General features: G+C 49.3%; 1 protein-coding gene across 2 annotated transcripts in view; it reads right to left on the reverse strand.

The window, feature by feature from the left end:
- RAC1 (Rac family small GTPase 1) overlaps positions 1–9,385 on the reverse strand; it is a 29,614-nt gene extending 20,229 nt beyond the window's left edge. The window contains exon 1 of one of the 2 annotated variants that reach the window (XM_051839076.2): positions 9,097–9,385. In XM_051839076.2, the coding sequence (XP_051695036.1) occupies positions 9,097–9,131 (35 nt within the window). In that variant the 5' untranslated portion in view covers positions 9,132–9,385. The remainder of the gene's footprint in view (positions 1–9,096) is intronic. The other variant, XM_051839075.2, reaches the window with a different exon arrangement.
- Positions 9,386–19,115: the final 9,730 nt, after the last annotated feature.

A 19,115-nucleotide genomic window follows, 5' to 3' on the forward strand; every position in this document is an offset into this window, starting at 1 on the left:
AAGCCTGGCTGTGAGACCCAGCGCCGACTCTCACTGCTGGCTGTAGGTCTGGGCAGGTTTCACCCACCTATGCCTAAGTTCTGAACCCCTAAAATGGATGCAGAAACTTCCAACTCCCTCATCCAACTATCTGAGCTTCAATTTAATTTTGATTTGTATCAACTCGTCAGGCCCAGTGCCACACTTAGGTGCAGTAAACAAGATCTCAAAGAGTGTTTGCAGTTGTTAAAAAACACGGAATGCAGTAACAACATAAAATTACAGTGCGAGAAGTGTGACCGAAGATGCCCTGGAAACGCACATGAGATTTAACCTAGCCTCAGGGGCCTCCAGAGAAGGCTGCAAGGTACATCAAAGGGAGAGAGGCTGCGGTCGGTAGACAGACTCCAAGGAAGCCCAGGGTGAGGGAGGAACTCGGGAGGAAGGGGGCAGTGGCAGAGGATGCGGGGGGCCCAAGGAGCATCAGATCTGAGCAGCAGTCTGACTTCAGTGTGGAGAGGACCGAGACAGCTGGGACAGGAGGCGGCAAAATGAGAAAGCCACTGCTGTGGCCCAAGAATCCGCAGCATGGGCAGGGCGGTGGGGGGCAGATCCGGGCCATCTCGGGAGCTACTCGGACGTGAGCACGGCAAGCCGGCACTGGCCGTGCGGTGGATGTGGCAGCTGAGGGAGAATGGCCTGCAAAGCCGAGGGAAGTGACTCTTCTTCAAAATGGGCAGAGAAAGGCGAACAAAGATAAGAAGCTCAAAGGTTTTCACTGTTACGATACAATGTTTTTGGCATTGCCTTTAAAATCCTGTTCTTGGGCTGCGTTGCGGTGTAGAGGGTGAAGCCGCTGCCAGAGACGCTGGCATCCCATACGGGCGCAGGTTAGAGACCAGGATGAAGCTCCTGGCTGTGAGCTGGCCAGTGTGGCCATCTGGGGAGTGAACCAGCAGATGGAAGATCTGTCTCTCCCTACCTCTGTAATTGCCTTACAAATAAATAAACCTTTAAAAAAATAAATAAAATCCTGTTCTCTCTTCTATATAAATGAGGAACAAAGCCATTACTATGAGTAACTGTGTCTAAAATGTTCTAGAATTTCCCTTCCTGAACTGTTTCTTCAGATGGGACATCATCTTTTGAAAAGCGTACCTGTGATGGAATTGAAGGTACTGGCATAAACTGACATTGGCGAAAATTTTATTATTCACCATCATTTGCTACAAATCTGCTTGCTATTAAAAACAAGATTACTGGCCGGCGCCGCGGCTCACTAGGCTAATCCTCCGCCTAGTGGCGCCGGCACACCGGGTTCTAGTCCCGGTCGGGGCGCCGGATTCTGTCCCGGTTGCCCCTCTTCCAGGCCAGCTCTCTGCTATGGCCAGGGAGTGCAGTGGAGGATGGCCCAGGTGCTTGGGTCCTGCACCCCATGGGAGACCAGGAAAAGCACCTGGCTCCTGGCTCCTGCCATCGGATCAGCGTGGTGCACCGGCCGCGGCGGCCATTGGAGGGTGAACCAACAGCAAAGGAAGACCTTTCTCTCTGTCTCTCTCTCTCACTGTCCACTCTGCCTGTCAAAAAAAAAAAAAAAAAAAAAAAAAAAAAAAAAAAAAAAAAAAACAAGATTACTGACACAAGTTTGACTTTTACTAAATTTTTAAAAAATATGTAACAGGGGCTGGTGCTGTGGCATATTAGGGTAAGTTTCCACCTCCAGTGCCAGCATCCCATATGGATGCCGGTTTGTGTCCCAGCTGCTCCACTTCTGATCCAGCTCCCTGCTACAGCCTGGGAAAGCAGTGGAAGATGGCCCAAGTGCTTGGGTTCTTTCACTCACATGAGAGACCCAGAAGAGGCTCCTGGCTCCACATCAACCCAGCTCCAGCCTCTGCAGCCATTGGAGAGTGAAACAGCAGATGGAAGACCTGTCTGTCTCTTCCTCTGTCTGTAACTATACCTCTCAAACAAAGTTTAAAAACTTAAAAAAAAAAAAAAAAAAGTGTAAGAAAAAGATGATCTTGCTCTCAGCAATCTCGTCCTCTTGCTGTAAACATAGTGCACCAATTAACTCCAGAGCCCAAGCTAAGAGCCAGTCAAGGCGAAGTTAGCAGCCTCTCTACACAGGAAGCAATAGCTGTATTGGATCATGTTTTGATGGGACACTGCTATGGAAATTTCTGGAAGTTATTATTTGCTTTGGAATTCTCAATTTTATGTATTTAACTGCTCAATCCAACCTCTTTTTAATCTGTGAAAGATGCCGTGGGGCCATGGCTGTGACGTAGCAGATAAGGCCGCTCGCTGCCTGTAGTGCCGGCATCCCATATGGGCGCCAGCTCAAGTCCTGGCTGCTCCACTTCCAATCCAGCTCTCTGCTGTGGCCTGGGAAAGCAGTAGAAGATGGCCCAAGTGCTTGGGCCCCTGCACCTGCGGGAGACCCAGAAGAAGCTCCTGGCTTTGGATCAGCTTAGCTTCAGCTGTTGAGGCCAACTAGGGAATGAACCAGTGGATGGAAGACCTCGCTCTCTCTCGCTCTGCCTCTCCTCCTCTCTAATTCTTTCAAGTAAGTAAATAAAAACTTAAAAAAAGCAAAGAAAGATGTCCTAACTCCAGAAAAGGAACAAGTCTACTGGAAGAAAAGTTCACATCAGTTTTCTGCTGGCTTTCCCCTAGTTCGTGACAGCAGGTTTGTTTTTTTTTTTTTTTTTGCTTTTTTTTTCCTTAAACTTATCTTGTGCCTCCATGTTCTATTCTGTGAAAACAACCAGCGTTAAAACCAGTAACTTATGTTTCCTTTCACGTTATTTTTTCATTAAGAACCTTTTGGGGCTGGCACTGTGGCACAGTAGGCTAAAACTTCACTTGCAGCACCAGCATCCGATATGGGCACCAGTTCATGTCCCGGCTGCTCCTGTTCCAATCCAGCTCTGCTGTGGCCTGGGAAAGCAGTACAAGATGGCCCAAGCACTTGGGTCCCTGCACCCACGTGGGAGACCGGGAGGAAACTCCTGGCTTCAGATTAGTGCAGCTCCAGCTGTTGCCGCCATCTAAGGAGTGAACCAGCAGATGGAAGACCTTTCTCTGTCTCTCCCTCTCTCTGTAACTCTGCCTCTCAAATAAGTAAAATCTTCCTAAAAAATTTTTTTTCCAAACTTTACTATTACTTCCAGAATCTATAAACCAAAACTTAAAAGCACACACAAGCGTGGGCATTTAGCACAGTGGTTAGGACACTGCTTGGGACGCCCGCATCTCCTATCAGAGTACCTAACTTGAATCCCAGCTCCTCTCCCAATTGCAGCTTCCATGGGAGACAAGGTTATGGCTCAAGTATCTGGTCCATTCCCACCCACACAGCCGACCTAGACTGAGCTCCAGGCTCTGGATGCTGCAGGCATCTGGCAAGTGAAGTCCGTGAAGAAGAGATCTCTCTGTCTTCCTTTCAAATAAAGAAAATTTTAAAAATATGTAAGATCAGGGTTGGTGTTGTGGAACAGTGGGTTAAGCCACCTCTTCGGATGCCCTCGTGCCATATCAAAGTGCTGGTTCAAGAACTGGCTCCTCCATTTTTTTTTTTTCCATTTTCCAGATGGAAGATTTTAATGTGGGGATACCAGGGGACACTGTTCACTGCCAAAGGTGGAGGCAGAGGCCCAGATGTCTGGTTCTCCAAGTATTTATTATCAATAGTGACATATTAATCATAAAAAATGTGCAGTTCTGTGAAAACAGGGTTTTAGTTCCTCCATTTCTGATCTGCTTCCTGCTAATGTGCCTGAGAAAGCAGTGGGTGGCCCAAGAACTTGGGTCCTGTCACCCAAGTGGATACCCAGATGGATTTCCTGGCCCAGCCCCAGATGTTGTGGGCACTTGGGGAGTGAACCAGTGGATGGGAGGTCCTTGTTTCTTCCTATCATTCTGCCTTTCAAATAAATAAATCTTAAAATGAAATCAGAAAATCTAAAAATCAGAATTTCCTGCACTGCCTTTTTAAAAAAAGATAAACTGATCTCAGGATATAAAAAAACCAGACTCAGTCCTAACAACCATTATAAACCAAAATATAGAGCATAGAGTATTCTATGAAACACACACTCATGTTCATCGAATAAATCAAAAACCTTCAATGATGGTCTTCAAATTTACACCAAGAAACAAGGTACGGGATTTTCTAAGAACAGGTCATAGGAGCCAGCACTGTACACACTAAGCTGCCACCTGCAAAGCCAAGGGCATCCCAGACTGCAGCAGTTCAAGCCCCAGCTGTTCTAATTCAGATCCAGCAGCCAGCTACGTGCCTGGGAAGGCAGTGAAGGATGGCCCACGTAGTTGGGCCCCTGCCACCCACATGTGAGTCTGGATGAAGTTCTTGGCTCTTGGTTTTGGCCTGGATCAGACCCAGCCAGTGAAGCCCTTTGGGGAATGAACCAGAGGATGGAAGATTCTCTCTCTCTGTCTTTCGAATACAATAAATATATCTTTAAAAAAAAAAAAAAGGACTGATCACTGAAGCACACTTATAATATACGTTCAAAAAAGCACATCAAATTAAAAGAATAGTAATACAAAAACACGAAATGAAATTCTGATGTGTGACTAACAAAGGACATCACAGCCAATGTATAACTATTATCACCATCAGAGACTTCAAAAATTTAAGATTCGGCAGTTTCTCTAACACTCACAGCTGAAGGTGCTACCTGTAACAGAGCTGGAGTCTGAAGCAGGCTTTATCCTAGACCACCCTTTCTCAACGTTCAAGTCTTACCCCAGTGTGGGTGGCGCTGAAGGTCAGCTGCAGGTACAAGGCTCAAAAACAAGAATTTGGGGTGGGAGTGCCCCACCTCTGAGTACTGGCTCTGGTTCCTGGCTCTAGCTGGCTGCTACTTCAGACCCTGGGATGCCACAGTGATAGGTCAGGTATCTGGGTTCTTGCTACCCAACTCAAAGACCTGGACTGAGTTTCTGGATCCCAGTGCAGCCGCTGTAGGTGCCAGGGGAGTGAACCAGCAAATGGGTGCCTCTCCACCTTTCAAAAAGTTTAAAAAAAAAGAAACACAAAACAACACATGTATCTAACTGCAAACCACCCCATTCTCCATCAAAATCAGCAGTTCAATTAAATCCTCTGATAATGGGAGACATGTTATGAAGCAAACAGACCAAAATGCAGATCACAGAACCGTGGAGGTGGGTATATGGGTGCTGACCGTACGATTCTCACCAATACTGAAACTGAATGTCTCATATTAAGAGATACTGGGGGCCGGCACCGCGGCTCACTAGGCTAATCCTCCGCCTTGTGGAGCCGGCACACCGGGTTCTAGTCCCGGTCGAGGCGCCAGATTCTGTCCTGGTTGCCCCTGTGGCCAGCGAGTGCAGTGGAGGATGGCCCAAGTGCTTGGGCCCTGCACCCCGTGGGAGACCAGGAGAAGCACCTGGCTCCTGCCATCGGATCAGCGCGGTGCGCCAGCCGCAGCACGGCGGCCATTGGAGGATGAACCAACGGCAAAGGAAGACCTTTCTGTCTGTCTCTCTCACTGTCCACTCTGCCTGTCAAAAAAAAAAAAAAAAAAAAAAAAAAAGAGAGAGAGAGAGATGCTGGAAGAAAAATACTCCTTCTGACAAGATGGAACCGCCTTGGTAGGGTGCTTCCTGATAAAACATCTCCTTCCCAGGAAGCCTACAATTATAATCTAGAAGTGAAAAAGCAGAAAGCACAAAGCCATCAGATGACTAGTGCCAACAAAAAACAAAACCACAATCTTCATAAAGATGGATTTAAGGCTTCTACAAACGGTTTCCTGCTCCACTTAACTCAAATCCAAGCTTCTGAACCCCTATCATTTGGCCGGGGGGAGGTATATGTATACTTTTAGCAACCAAGATCAGAGTCATGAGCCCAACCTAAACTTGGAAGCCGGGGCAGAATGCAAATACCTTTATCACAAGCCAAAACTACAATCTGAAGCCCCATGCCTCAAGAGGAACACAAAGAATTCACGATGAGCTTATGCAAACTCATGGACCACGTCACCACCGTTCAATGGAGGTAAATACTGTAGCTTCCTGTGAGAGTGGCATCAAGGAAGGCACTCACCACACACAACTAAAAATAACTCAAGGGCAGCAACGTCTGAGTGGACCTGGGACCGAGAGGGCCACAGGCCAATCTGAACACCCCTGGGATAAGCAAAATGAGGGCCTTCAAGGCTTTCACTCCCAGCCTTCAAGTCAACCTAAGCCAGACGCTACTCAAAGTCATTACTGATACTCATTTTATACCCATTGCCAATTATACTGCTATATCGGGAGTAGTCCACTAGAACACAGGTGGGCCCGGCGCTGTGGCACAGTGGGTTACAGCCCCGGCCTGCACACTGGAGTCCCATATTGGGATGCTGACTGTTTGACTGAGTCCCAGCTGCTCCACTTCTGATCCAGCTCCCTGCTGATGCACCTGGGAGAGCAGCAGCAGATGGCCCAAGTGCTTGGGCCCCTGCATCCACGTGGGAGTCCTGGAAGAAACTCCTGGCTCCAGCTGTTGTGGCCATTTGGGAAGTGAACCAGAGGATGGAAGACCTCTCTCTCTCTGTCTACCTCTTTCTGGAACTCTTTCAAATAAATAAAATTAAATTAAAAAAAAATAGCCAGCTGATCCCAGTTATAAAATGGTTAAAACTCAGCTTGCTTCCAATTTGTGGTATCTCCACCTTTTGCCTTCACTGTTTAAACACCTTTAACTGAAACTCGGGGCCATATTTACAGCTTTAACAATCTGATAAAACAACATTCCAGCAGTATCATCAGGAATATAGCTTACCAGTCGAAAGCAGAAATATATTCTTGGTACGGAAAATTTGGGATTTGGATTTTTACTGAAGAAATGTTTGCTACGTATGACCCCTGAGAGTAACAGTGTAACTTTTTTTTTTTGGCAAAAGTTCACTTTACTCCAATACTACTTAAGACAGTCAAGAGTCAACATAAATGTCAAACCCTCATTAAAATACCGTGGGGACAAGCCTTTGCGACACTGGCACCCCACAGCGCGGTGCCGGGCTTCGATTCCTTGCTGCAGGCCCCAATTCCAGCTTCCTGCTAGTGTGAACCCCGGGAGTGGTGGTGACGGCTCATGTAGTTGGGTCCCTCCTGTCCATGAGCAAGACCTAGAATGGGTTCTCAGATGCTGGTTACAGGTATGTTGGGGGTGAGCTGGTGGGTAGGAGCTTCTTCTCTCTCAAGTAAATTTTAAAAATTAAATTAGAAAGCAGACGGGAAATTCCAGGGCGGGAACAGTGTTTTGAATACTCATACTCCCTCACAGAGCCTCACACAGTGCTGGTCCTGGTCACTTCCAGGCAATCAGTAGAGGCCTGGCCCCTGGGAGGGGCTTGCCAGCCAGCCCCCTGCATGATTTCACTGAACTTCCCAAGGAGGAACCTCTCTGGGGGAGGGGAGGAGTGATGTGCTCTCAGACACCTCCCAACTAAGTGGTGAGATGTGGGCAGGACAGACACACACAGCAGGCATTCAACAAGTATTCACTGGAAGGAACAGCAGTACCAGCAGGAGAGGGCTGGGAGCTCTTCGTGTCAAACACCCTGGGTCCCTGCTTTAGAAACCTTCAAGTCAGAATACTACATTCCATCCCTCGGTTCTGAATTACCACAACTTCACTTAGAAAGAGAGCTAAGCATATCCTAAGCATAATCGATGGAGCATTTATAACTTTTAAGGGAAATCCAGGTCATTTTAAACGTTCCTAAGAAAAAGTGACGTTTTGCTGATGCCTGACACAAAAGCATGGAAGAATTCACTTAAAATAATCCGCTGACTTCATTTTCAATCCCACTTCACGAACGCTTTTCCCCAAGTGCCAAAGTAAGGTTTTCTTTTAAAAAGGTAACATAGCATACACATTCCTAAATAAATGAAATTTAACAATTTTTATTTGAATACGTAGAACTATACAGGGTTCACCTTTCCCACGTGTGACACGAATCCAACAGACATGCATCTCCCCAGAAAAACCAGTGTCCTAACTGTCCTCCTTGCATCCGAAATGCACAAACAATCTCAAACGTCTCCCATCAGTTCTCTAAGCTAAGAGATCACACATTCACTAAGAGGCATAAAAAAAAAAAAAAAAAAAAAGATAAAAGTCGGAAGGCCACTTTTGGGATATGAACCAGAGGTGTCCAGCGCACTCTTCCTCCGACTCTGGACTTGGACCAGTTGCATTCAGAGCTGGGTGAAACTGGTAGTAATTCTTCGAGAGTCCCTGTCCCACACTAAGCTACACAAGCAATGCTGAGACGCGCGATTTTGCTCGGATCACACTGGGATTCTTGTTTATAAGGGAGGGAAAAACACACACACACACACACACACACACAACTGCATAAGACCGGTCTTGTCCTCCTCTGGGGCCTGTAACCCCCACGGGCGGTCCTGGAAAGAACTCCATCCATCCCTGCCGCGCTCAGCCAAGGCCTCGGTTTTTTAATTTTTATTTTTATTTATTTTTTTAAATAACGACCACATTGCAGGAGGTCAGCTTCCGTCACACCTGGCCCCTGACAGCATCTTCCAAACTTTGTCCACGCCAAGGGCGCCACCGACCATGTCGAAGAACCCCACAAGTGGCCAAGTTACAAGTGGCAGCGACGCGGCCGCACGCTGGGCTTCCGGTCACTCAGACCACTGGACCTCCGCCGCCCGCCCCGGCTCCCCGGGCTGGAGGGGTGGGGGTGGGGGGCGACCAGGAGGTTTAGGGTAAATGCCAGGGAACGGCCCCTTCTCGCCAAAATAAAATAAAATAAAATAAAATGATTTGCACAGGCGCCCGAGAGCCGTGCCAAGCCGGGCAGGGTGGCGGGCGGCGTCCGGCCGCCCCGCGGGCCCGGGAAGGCGGCGAGAGGGCGGAGTCCACTCTTGCCCGCGGCCGGCCAGCGGCAGGGCCCTCCCCCCACCAGGACGCCGCAACCCGGCCCGGGACGACGGCGGGTGAGGGGCGCCCGCCCGAGCCCCGCGCAGAGGCCGCGCGGCGCCCACGCGACCCTCGGCGAGCCCCCGCCGGCCCCCCAGAGCCCCCGGCCGCGCACTCACCCGTCTCCCACCACCACACACTTGATGGCCTGCATCTGGGCCGCTCGCTGGGCCGCGGCGGCGGCGGCGGCCGGGCGCTGAGGCGGGAAGCGGCGGGCGGACGGGCGCGCGGCGACGGGCGGGCGAGCGCGCGGCGACGGGCGGCGGGGCGCGGGATGCCGGAGCCACTGTCCACGCCGCCTCGCCCTCCGCGGACTGGAGGCACAAGCCCGGCAGCAGCCACCACCCAAAACGGAGGAAAACTGCAGAGAAACAGGAAATGGCCGCTCCACTCACATCCGGCCGCCCCTCCCCCGCGCCGGCGCCGCCGCTCCCAGGCTCCGGGAGGGGCCGCTCCCGCCCGAGCGGCTCCCGGGGTTCCTCGGGGCTTCGGGAGCGCTCGGGAACGCTCGGGAGCGCTCGGGAGCGCTCGGCTCCGGCCGCGGGGGCGGGGCGGCCGCCATCTTTCCCGCGGGCTGGGCGCGGCCGGGTTTGGACTGGGAGGGGAGGCGGGGGTTCCAGGAACCGCGCTGACGTCACCGACTCCCGGCCCGGCCGTCCGAAGGGCGTGGGTTGTTCCCCCACCTCTTTATTGTCCTGTGTGTATGGTCACTGTCACTTAGGCGATGACATAAGGGCCTTCTAGAAATTTCCGAAGCTGAAGCTATATAAAGAAGGAAAAAAAAAGAAACCATACCATTATTGGGCCATAATCAGTATTCATTCCATCATATTTCTTTTTTTTTTTTTTTTAAGATTTATTTATTTGAAAGAGTTACAGAGAGAAGATGGAGAGAGAGAGAGAGGTTTTCCACCCGATGGTTCTCTCCCAATTGGCCGCAATGGCCAGAGCTGGGCTGATCCAAAGCCAGGAGCTTCTTCCAGGTCCCCATGCAGGTGCAGGGGCCCAAGGACTTGGACCACCTTCCACTGCTTTCCCGGGCCACAGCAGAGAGCCACATCGGAAGTGGAGCAGCCGGGTCTCGAACCGGCGCCCATATGGCGCTTCAGACCTGGGCTTTAACCCACTGCACCACAGTGCCAGCCCCTCTCCATATTTCTTTTTTATTTTATTTATTTATTTATTTATTTATTTATTTATTTTTGACAGGCAGAGTGGACAGTGAGAGAGAGAGAGACAGAGAGAAAGGTCTTCCTTTGCCGTTGGTTCACCCTCCAATGGCCGCCGCGGCCGGCGCTCTGTGGCAGGCGCATCGCGCTGATCCGAATGCAGGAGCCAGGTGCTTCTCCTGGTCTCCCATGGGGTGCAGGGCCCAAGCACTTGGGCCATCCTCCACTGCACTCCCGGGCCACAGCAGACAGCTGGCCTGGAAGAGGGGCAACCGGGACAGAATCCGGCGCCCTGACCGGGACTAGACCCCGGTGTGCCGGTGCCGCAAGGCGGAGGATTAGCCTAGTGAGCCGCGGCGCTGGCCTCCATATTTCTTAATACACACAGTGAACATGTTTCAGGCAAGATTGAAAAATCATACTGAATCTCTAATATTTTTAATTGCGGCTTACTAGTCCATTGTACACATGTACCTTTTTAAAATTTTACTTTGTTCATTTATTTTGATTTTACTTGAAAGGCAGAGAGAGATCCTCCACCTGCTGATTCTTCCCTAAATACCTGCAACAGCCAGGGCTAAGTCAGGCCAGTCGGGAGTCGGAGCCCAATCTGAGCCTCCTGGGGTGCACATTAGCAGAAAGCTGCATCGGAAGCAGAGTTGGGACTGAAGCTCAGGCTGTATGATACGGCATTCAGCGTCCCAAGGGGCATCTTAATAGCTGTGCCATGCGCCTACCGTTTATTTAAATAATTCCCCTTTTATTAGGCAATTGAGTTGTTTTAATCTTTCTGTGGAACACCTTTGTATCAGAATCTTCATTCCTGTGGCCCAAGCTGTGGCATAGCAGGTAAAGCCACCATGAACAGTGCCAACATCCAATATGGGTGCTGGTTTGTGTCCCGGCTGCTCCACTTCCAATCCGGCTCTCTGCTGTGGCCTCAGAAAGCAGTGGAAGATGGCCCAAGTCCCTCCAGCCCTGTGAGAGAGCTGGAAGAAGCTCCTGGCTCCTGGTTCCTGGCTTCGGATCAGCCCAGCTCTGGCCATTGTGGCCATCTGGGAAGTGAACCAGCGGATGGAAGACTCTCTCTCTCTTTCTTTGCCTCTGCCTCTCTGTAACTCTGCCTTTCAAATAAATAAACCTTTTAAAAAATCTTCATTCTTAGTTTTATTTCTTTTGAATACATTCCCCAAAATGGAGTTATTGGACCCACAGTAGGGGAAATGTTCTTAAAGCTTTGATAGAAATTATTGCACTGTCCTCCTGGGCGGTGTTTGAGAGTGGACTTTCCAGGGGAATTGATTTCTGAGGATATTTTCATGTTGTAGGCTGCCTTCTCCTCCTACTCTGTTGCCCAGTATTATAATAATCTTCTTAAATCAGAACTTTTTATATTAAAAATTTTTTTATTTACTTGAAAGGCAGAGAGACAAAGAGGCATAGAGATCTTCCATCTACTCGTTCACTCCCCAAATCCCTGCAACTGCCCGGGCTGGGGCAAGGCTGATGCCAAAAGCCTGGAGCTCCATCTTGGTGTCTCACAAAAGCTGGCAGGGACCCAAGTACCTGAGCTGTCACTTCTTCCGAGGTGCACGTTAGCAGGAAGGAGGAATCGGAAGTAGAGGAGCCAGAACCGAAACCAGACACTCTGGTACGGCATGCTGGCGTTCCAATCTGCGTCCTACGTTCTCTGCCAAAAGGCCTGCTCCCATTTTTTAAAAAACATTTTTCTCATACAATTATTTCAAAGTAGACGTTTCCCAGGGCAAAGGACATTTTGTTTTTGCTGTACATAAGGATCTCTCTTGAAAGTAGTTGAAATTTCGGGCCGGCGTCGCGGCTCACTAGGCTAATCCTCTGCCTAGCGGCACCGGCACACCAGGTTCTAGTCCCGGTCGGGGCGCCGGATTCTGTCCCGGTTGTCCCTCTTCCAAGCCAGCCCTCTGCTGTGGCCAGGGAGTGCAGTGGAGGATGGCCCAGGTGCTTGGGCCCTGCACCCCATGGGAGACCAGGAAAAGCACCTGGATCCTGGCTCCTGCCATCGGATCAGCGCGGTGCGCCGGCTGCAGCGGCGGTCATTGGAGGGTGAACCAACGGCAAAGGAAGACCTTTCTCTCTCTGTCTCTCTCTCTCACTGTCCACTCTGCCTGTGAAAAGAAAAAAAAAAAAAAGAAAGTAGTTGAAATTTCAAGTATGAAACAGCAACAGCATCCCTTGTGCCATCACTGCTGATAAAAAAATATCCAGGGAGTTCATGACAAACCTCAGTGACTAAGTATACAGTAATTACTCTCATGTCTTTAAACCAGGAGCAAATAAAAGGCTGTGGTCTCAGGTCAATCATATAATTCAGGGGAACAAACATTTGAGTGCTGATGTGGCATCATGTGGCAAGTGAACCATGGTCGCCATGACTCCAAGCCTACCTCGCTTAGTGCCATAAGTGGGTGACCGATAAGGAGCTTATCAGGAGGCAAAAAGGACACTCGTGCTGGTGAAAAGCTCTTCTTCCAGTGGTGAGAGTTGAGAGACAGACGGGTCTGGTTCTTGGTGGGGATTGGTGGAGTGAGAAGAGGGTCCCACAGAGAACAGAGCTGTAGAAGTCAGAGGCTGCAGGGAGAGCAGGTGTGGACCTTCCTCAGCCCTCGCACAGAGGGCATCAGCTGCTCCAGTCTAGAATCCAGAGAGGCCGTTCCAGGCTGGATCACGAACTGCCTTGAGTGTGGACTTTATCCTGATAGGAAATGAGTTTCTGAGCCAACATATGACACAACCACGTCGACATCATCATTTTATGGTAATGTGAAAGACTGCTCTCTAAGTAATGCAACGGTGACTAAAAAATAACAAAATGAACATACAACCCAAGTATGAACATCAGCCTTCGTTTAAAACTGAGTTTCTCCAACTTTGGCCTTGAGTCTCTGCTTGGAATGTTCCCCAAGTCAACAAAGAGCTAAATTAATAAAAGCAAATGCTCCAAACTACGATTCGGATATGATTTGTGCTCCCCACGAGGGTCACGTGTGGGAAACCTGGTCCAGTGGGTGGTGCTACTGGGAGGTGGTGGGACCTAGTTGAGCTCACTGAGGGGTGGGCTACAAGAAGGTAGTTACACACGGAGCATGCCCAGCCCCTCCCAATATCTCTGTGTCTCCATGATTGAGATGTGCTCACTTGCCCTGACACTGGATGCCACCCCTGCTGTCCGCCACTCACCATAGAGCCCTCACCAGAACTCAGCCAGTGCAGGCACCGAGCCCTTGAACCTCCAGACCTGTGAGCTCAGTGAACCTCCTTTTCTTCATAGTTATTCTGTCAGATATTTTGTTATGCTGACTCAAAGCTCACTGCTAGACTATTTTTTTTTTTTTTTTTTGACAGGCAGAGTGGAAAGTGAGAGAGAGAGAGACAGAGAGAAAGGTCTTCCTTTGCCGTTGGTTCACCCTCCAATGGCCGCCGCGGCGGCGCGCTGCGGCCGGCGCACCGCGCTGATCCGATGGCAGGAGCCAGGTACTTACCCTGGTCTCCCATCGGGTGCAGGGCCCAAGCACTTGGGCCATCCTCCACTGCACTCCCGGGCCACAGCAGAGAGCTGGCCTGGAAGAGGGGCAACCAGGACAGAATCCGGTGCCCCGACCGGGACTAGAACCTGGTGTGCTGGCGCCGCTAGGCAGAGGATTAGCCTAGTGAGCTGCGGCGCCAGCCGCTGCTAGACTATTAAACTGTGTCTGGCTCTCTGCCTACCTTTCTTTCTCCCAGGGAGACAGAGAGTGCTCCCATCTGCGGCTTCACTCCTCAGATGCCTCCAATGGCTGGGACTTGGCCAGGCCAAAAAGCCAGGAGCCGAGGGCTCAATCCAAATCTTCCACACAGGTGGCGGGAACCCGAGAGCCATCACCGCCGTAGGAACCAGGTGTGGACTCCATATGTGGGAGGCAATTGTCTTAGCCACTAAGCTAACTGCCTGCCCTGTGCGCGTTTCTGAGTGTACTCACACAGTGCCTATCAACTGCCCATTGTGTCTGCTGAGGTCCTTCATTCAAGGCCATCCATCTGTTCTGTTCCAGTCACTGTCTAGGTGTTAGAAGTAGGAAACCAAGCAGGTCCCTGCCTTCTAGTAACAGAGACACACAGCAAGTAAACAAAGCATACAATGTTCATTTGCAGAGTAGGCTGAGAGAAGAATTCAAGTGCCTCGTTTCACTGCTACTCAAAACGCCCTGACCTTCAGGATAGCAAGTGGGGGAGATAGCTCAGAAGACCCAGCCGACTTGGATAGAGAGGAAACAGGAAATGATGAAGACATCAGACACCCAGGAAGTCCAACTAGCCTAATCATATCCTATAATAAAAAAGAAAAAAAACAGTGCTGAGTAATTGGCCTAGTGGTCAAGACGCCCATGTTTCACACTGGAGTGTCTGGGTTCCATGGCCAGCTCCAACTCCTGACTCCAGCTTCCTGTTACTGCAAACCCTGGGAGGCACCAGGTAATGTCAGGCAGCTGGGTTCCTGCTACCTGCATGGGAGACCTGGATTGAGTTCCTGGCTGAGGGTTCAGCCCTGGCTCAACTCTGGCTGCTGCAGGCATCTGGGGATGGGGGTGCCCTGTCTCTCTGCATCTCAAATAAATAAATTAAAATTGAAAAAAAAAAAAAAACCAATGACAAAGAAAAAGAGAAAAGGCTCATGAAAATATTCAAAGAAATTTCCCAGACCCAAAGGTTGAATTTATAAATGGACAGTTCCAACACCACTGAATGAAAACAGACCTGTTCCATGGGGCCAGCATTGTGGCACATCGGGCGAGGCTGGGCAGGGTGGAGGGTAGGGGTGGGGGTTGTAAAAGACACCGGCTGTGGTCAGCATCCCACATGGGCTCTGGTTCTTTTCCCTGCTTCTCTACTTTCAATCAGCTCCCTGCTGATGGCCTGGGAAAAGCAGCAGAAGATGACCAAAGTGTTTGGGTCCCTGCCATGCACATGGGAGACCTGGGTGAAGCTCCTGGCTCCTGGCTTTGGCCTGGACCATCTCCCGCTGCTGCAGGCAATTGGGAAGTGAACCAGCAGATGAAAAATCTCTGTTGCTCTGCCTTTCGAGTAAATCTTGGAGGAAAAAAAATAGAAAAAAGAAGAGTGTCTGTATGTTGAAACACCGGCAGCCAGTTTTCAAACTCCTTAATAAGAAAGGGTGTGGGCCAGCGCCACGGCTCACTAGGCTAATCCTCCGCCTTGCCCTGCGCCTGCATGGGAGACCAGGAGAGGCACCTGGCTCCTGGCTTCGGATTAGCGCGGTGCGCTGGCTACAGCGCGCCAGCCGCAGTGGCCATTGGGGGGTGAACCAACGGAAGAGAAAGACCTTTCTCTCTGTCTCTCTTTCTCACTGTCCACTTTGCCTGTCAAAAAAAAAAAAAAAAAAAGGGTGTGGCTCAGTGGAACAGTAATGCTACAGTGATGCTAACAGTAATAGTAAAGCTAATCTGTTGAAATGATTGCTGTAACAGTGTTTCTTATTCATTGCCTCATAGTAAAATTTACAGTCACAAAAGAGGATATATAAACCTGGAAATTTTCTATAGATATGCATTTGTTTATTTTGTGCGATTAATATGTTACAAAATCATGGAGCAAACCACATCACTATATTATAATTGTTTTTGTAAATTCTGAACAAGCTCATATTCTGAAAAGCGTTCCTTCTCTCTCTCTTTTTTTTTTTTTTTTGAGATTTATTTATTTATTTGAAAGGCAGAGTCAGAGAGAGAGAGAGAGAGAGAGAAAGAGAGAGAAAGTCTTCCATCTGCTGGCTCACTCCTCAAATGGCCGGAACAACCAGAGCTGTGCCGATCCAAAGCCAGATCTGAAACCAGGAGCCAGGAGCTTCTTCTGGATCTCCCACATGGGTGCAGGGGCCCAAACACTTGATCCATCCTCCACTGCTTTCCCAGGCCATGGCAGAGAGCTGGATTGGAAGTAGAGCAACCGGGACTTGAACTGGCAATCTTGTGGGATGCCAATACTGCAGGCAGTGACTTTACCCATCGGCCCCTCCTTCCCTTAATTGGTGTTAAGTTGGGTATTAGATTTCCATGACTGTTATCCTTGTGTACTATTTATTTTTAAATTTTGTTCACATCTATATCCTGTTCATCTACAGTAAAGTAATTTTATGGAAGATATAATTTCTTACTGCACAAAGAATACACAGGGCATTCCTGTATTAGAGAATAAAGTTGGCCAACTGAATTATCTTATTCTTTTTTTAAAAAAAATTATTTATCTATTTGAAAGTCAGAGTTACACAGAGAGAGGAGAGGCAGAGAGAAGAGAGAGAGAGAGAGAAGTCTTCCATCCAATGGTTCACTCCCCAACTGGCTGCAATAGCTGGAGCTGCACTGATCCGAAGCCAGGAGCCAGGAGCCAGGAGCCAGGAGCCAGGAGCCAGGAGCCAGGAGCCAGGAGCCTCCTCTGGGTCTCCCAAGTGGGTGCAGGGGCCCAAGGACTTGGGCCATCTTCTACTGCTTTCCCAGGTGACAGCAGAGAGCTGGATCAGAAGTGGAGCAGCCAGGACCAGACCAGTGCCCAAATGGGTTGCTGGCGCCTCAGGCCAGGGTGTTAACCCTCTGTGCCAAGGTGCCAGCCCCATCTTTTTATTCTTAACACAAATCTTGGACAAAGAGAAACTTAATCAGTGTGTTTATCTTACAAGATGGAAAGACCTAAGCTGAGTCTGATTAATGTATAAAAGATGTTGCAAAGAATTTACTTTATAAATCTTTAAAAAAAATTTTTTTTATTTATTTGACAGGTAGAGTTATAGACAGTGAGAGAGAGAGACAGAGAGAAAGGTCTTCCTTCCGTTGGTTCACTCCCCAAATGGCCACCATGGCCAGAGCTGCGCCGATCCGAAGTCAGGAGCCAGGTGCCTCCCCCTGGTCTCCCACACGGGTGCAGAGTCCAAGCACTTGGGCCATCCCACACTGCCCTCCTGGGCCACAGCAGAGAGCTGGCCTGGAAGAGGAGCAACTGGAACCAGAACCCGGCTCCCATATGGGATGCCGGTGCCGCAGGTGGAGGATTAACCAAGTGAGCCGTGGCACCGGCCCCGATTTTATAAATCTTAAAGGACATGTGATTGAAGGCATTTATCTTTTCTTGATTTTTCCTCCTGAACATTGATGTCTTTAGGAAGTGATCAACATGATGGTTTCAGGGCCTAATTGTTGGCAGACGATTGAGGCACGGATAAAACTGTTCATGTCCGCTGTTTACCACCATGTTATTTGAAATAGAAGTGACCATGTGTATTATCTTGCCTTAAGAAGTCTGACGAAAAAAGCAGCATCTGTCATTTGTAAATTTTCTTGCTCTAAAGAAAGCAGTTATGTTCTACAGATATAAATTATGTAAATAAAAGTTATTTTATACCACTTCAAAAAAAAAAAAAAAGAGAGAAGAGAAAGAAAGCAAGAAATACCGCTGGCTCCAACAGTCATCCCGTGGGGCAGTGCCTTCAAGCTTCTAAAGGAAAACGAGATTCAAACCGGAATTCTGCTCACAGCCCAACTATTGATAAAGAAGGCGTGTGAAGTGAGAACATTTTCAGACAAGTCAGTTCTGAAGAGCGCTGCCTCCTACGCACCATATCCCAGGAAGCTACCGGAACATATGTTCCTCCAGGAGCAGGAAGCAGAAGAGAAGCCAGGAGAGGCGGGAAGTGCAGCCCCAGCACAGCGGAAGGGGGAACGGCCCCAGCAGCCATGATGGTCGCAAGACCTGCCCGCCTTGGACCAAGGACACTTTGTGGCCAGAAACCCGCACACGGTCTGGTCTGTGCCCAGGGTCACTTCCCCCAGCTGGGAATGGTGAGCGGCAAGCCAGTCCTTCCCAGCATGGACGTGACCGTGGAAGAGTTAAAAGAAATATACAATGAACACCCATATTTCCACCTAAATTCTACAATGAACAGTTCACCATTCATGTTTGAAACGTATCTATCCACTTATCCATCTCACCTCATTTTTTAAGATTTATTTTATTTATTTGAAAGGCAGACTGAGAGAAGGGGAGGAGGAAGGAGGGGGTGGGGAGGGGAGAGGGGGGAGGAGATCTTCCATTCTCTGGTTCACTCCCTCGAAACCTTCAACAGCTGAGGCTAGGCCAGGCTGAGGAGCCTGGAACTTAATGCAAGATTCCCAAGGGGGTAGCTGGGGCCCAGGTACTTGCACCATCTCCTGGCATGTCCTAGGACGATCAGACGTGGAGCAGCCAGGACTTGAACAAGGCAGGTGACCCAAGCAGCAACGGGAGCTGCTGTGTTAAACGCCTGCTTCCAACTCGGGTGATTCTAACGAGACCCACTCGTCTTGTATGCCTGTGCTTTTAGACAGGTGTTTTCCTTTATTACGTGTATGTGCGCAGGAGTGGAATTCTCAAGTCATACTGTGGGTGTGTTTTATTTTATAAATGAGAACTTTTCCCAAAGTGATTGTCTTATTTCACATTCCAACAATGCATCCCCACCAGTGTTTGGCATTGTCAGCCTTTTTTAAAATTTAAAAAATTTATCTATTTCAGAAACAGAGAGACAGACACGGCTCCTGTCTGTTGATTCGCTCTCCGAAGGCCCACAACAGTTGGGGCTGGGCACTGTGGAAGTTGGGAGCCCAGAACTCCATCCAGGTCTTCCATGTGGGTGGCAGGGACCCAAGTACTTGACAGCTACCACCTGCTGTCTCTTAGGGTCTGTATTAGCAGGAGGTTAGAATCAGGAGCCAGAGCCAGATTTGGAGCCTAAATGTGGGATGGTAGCATCTCAACCTAGGCTAACTGTCCTAGCCATTTTTTAAATCCATCTTTTTAATTCTAGCCGTTCTGGTGGGTTTCCAGTAGCATCTCATTGAGTCTTTAATTTGCATTTCCTTGATGGTGAACAATGTTCAACACATTGTGCCTGTGTACTTATCACC

The sequence above is a fragment of the Oryctolagus cuniculus genome, chromosome 19 (genome assembly GCF_964237555.1).
Source record: "Oryctolagus cuniculus chromosome 19, mOryCun1.1, whole genome shotgun sequence".
NCBI classification, from domain to species: Eukaryota; Metazoa; Chordata; class Mammalia; order Lagomorpha; family Leporidae; genus Oryctolagus; species Oryctolagus cuniculus.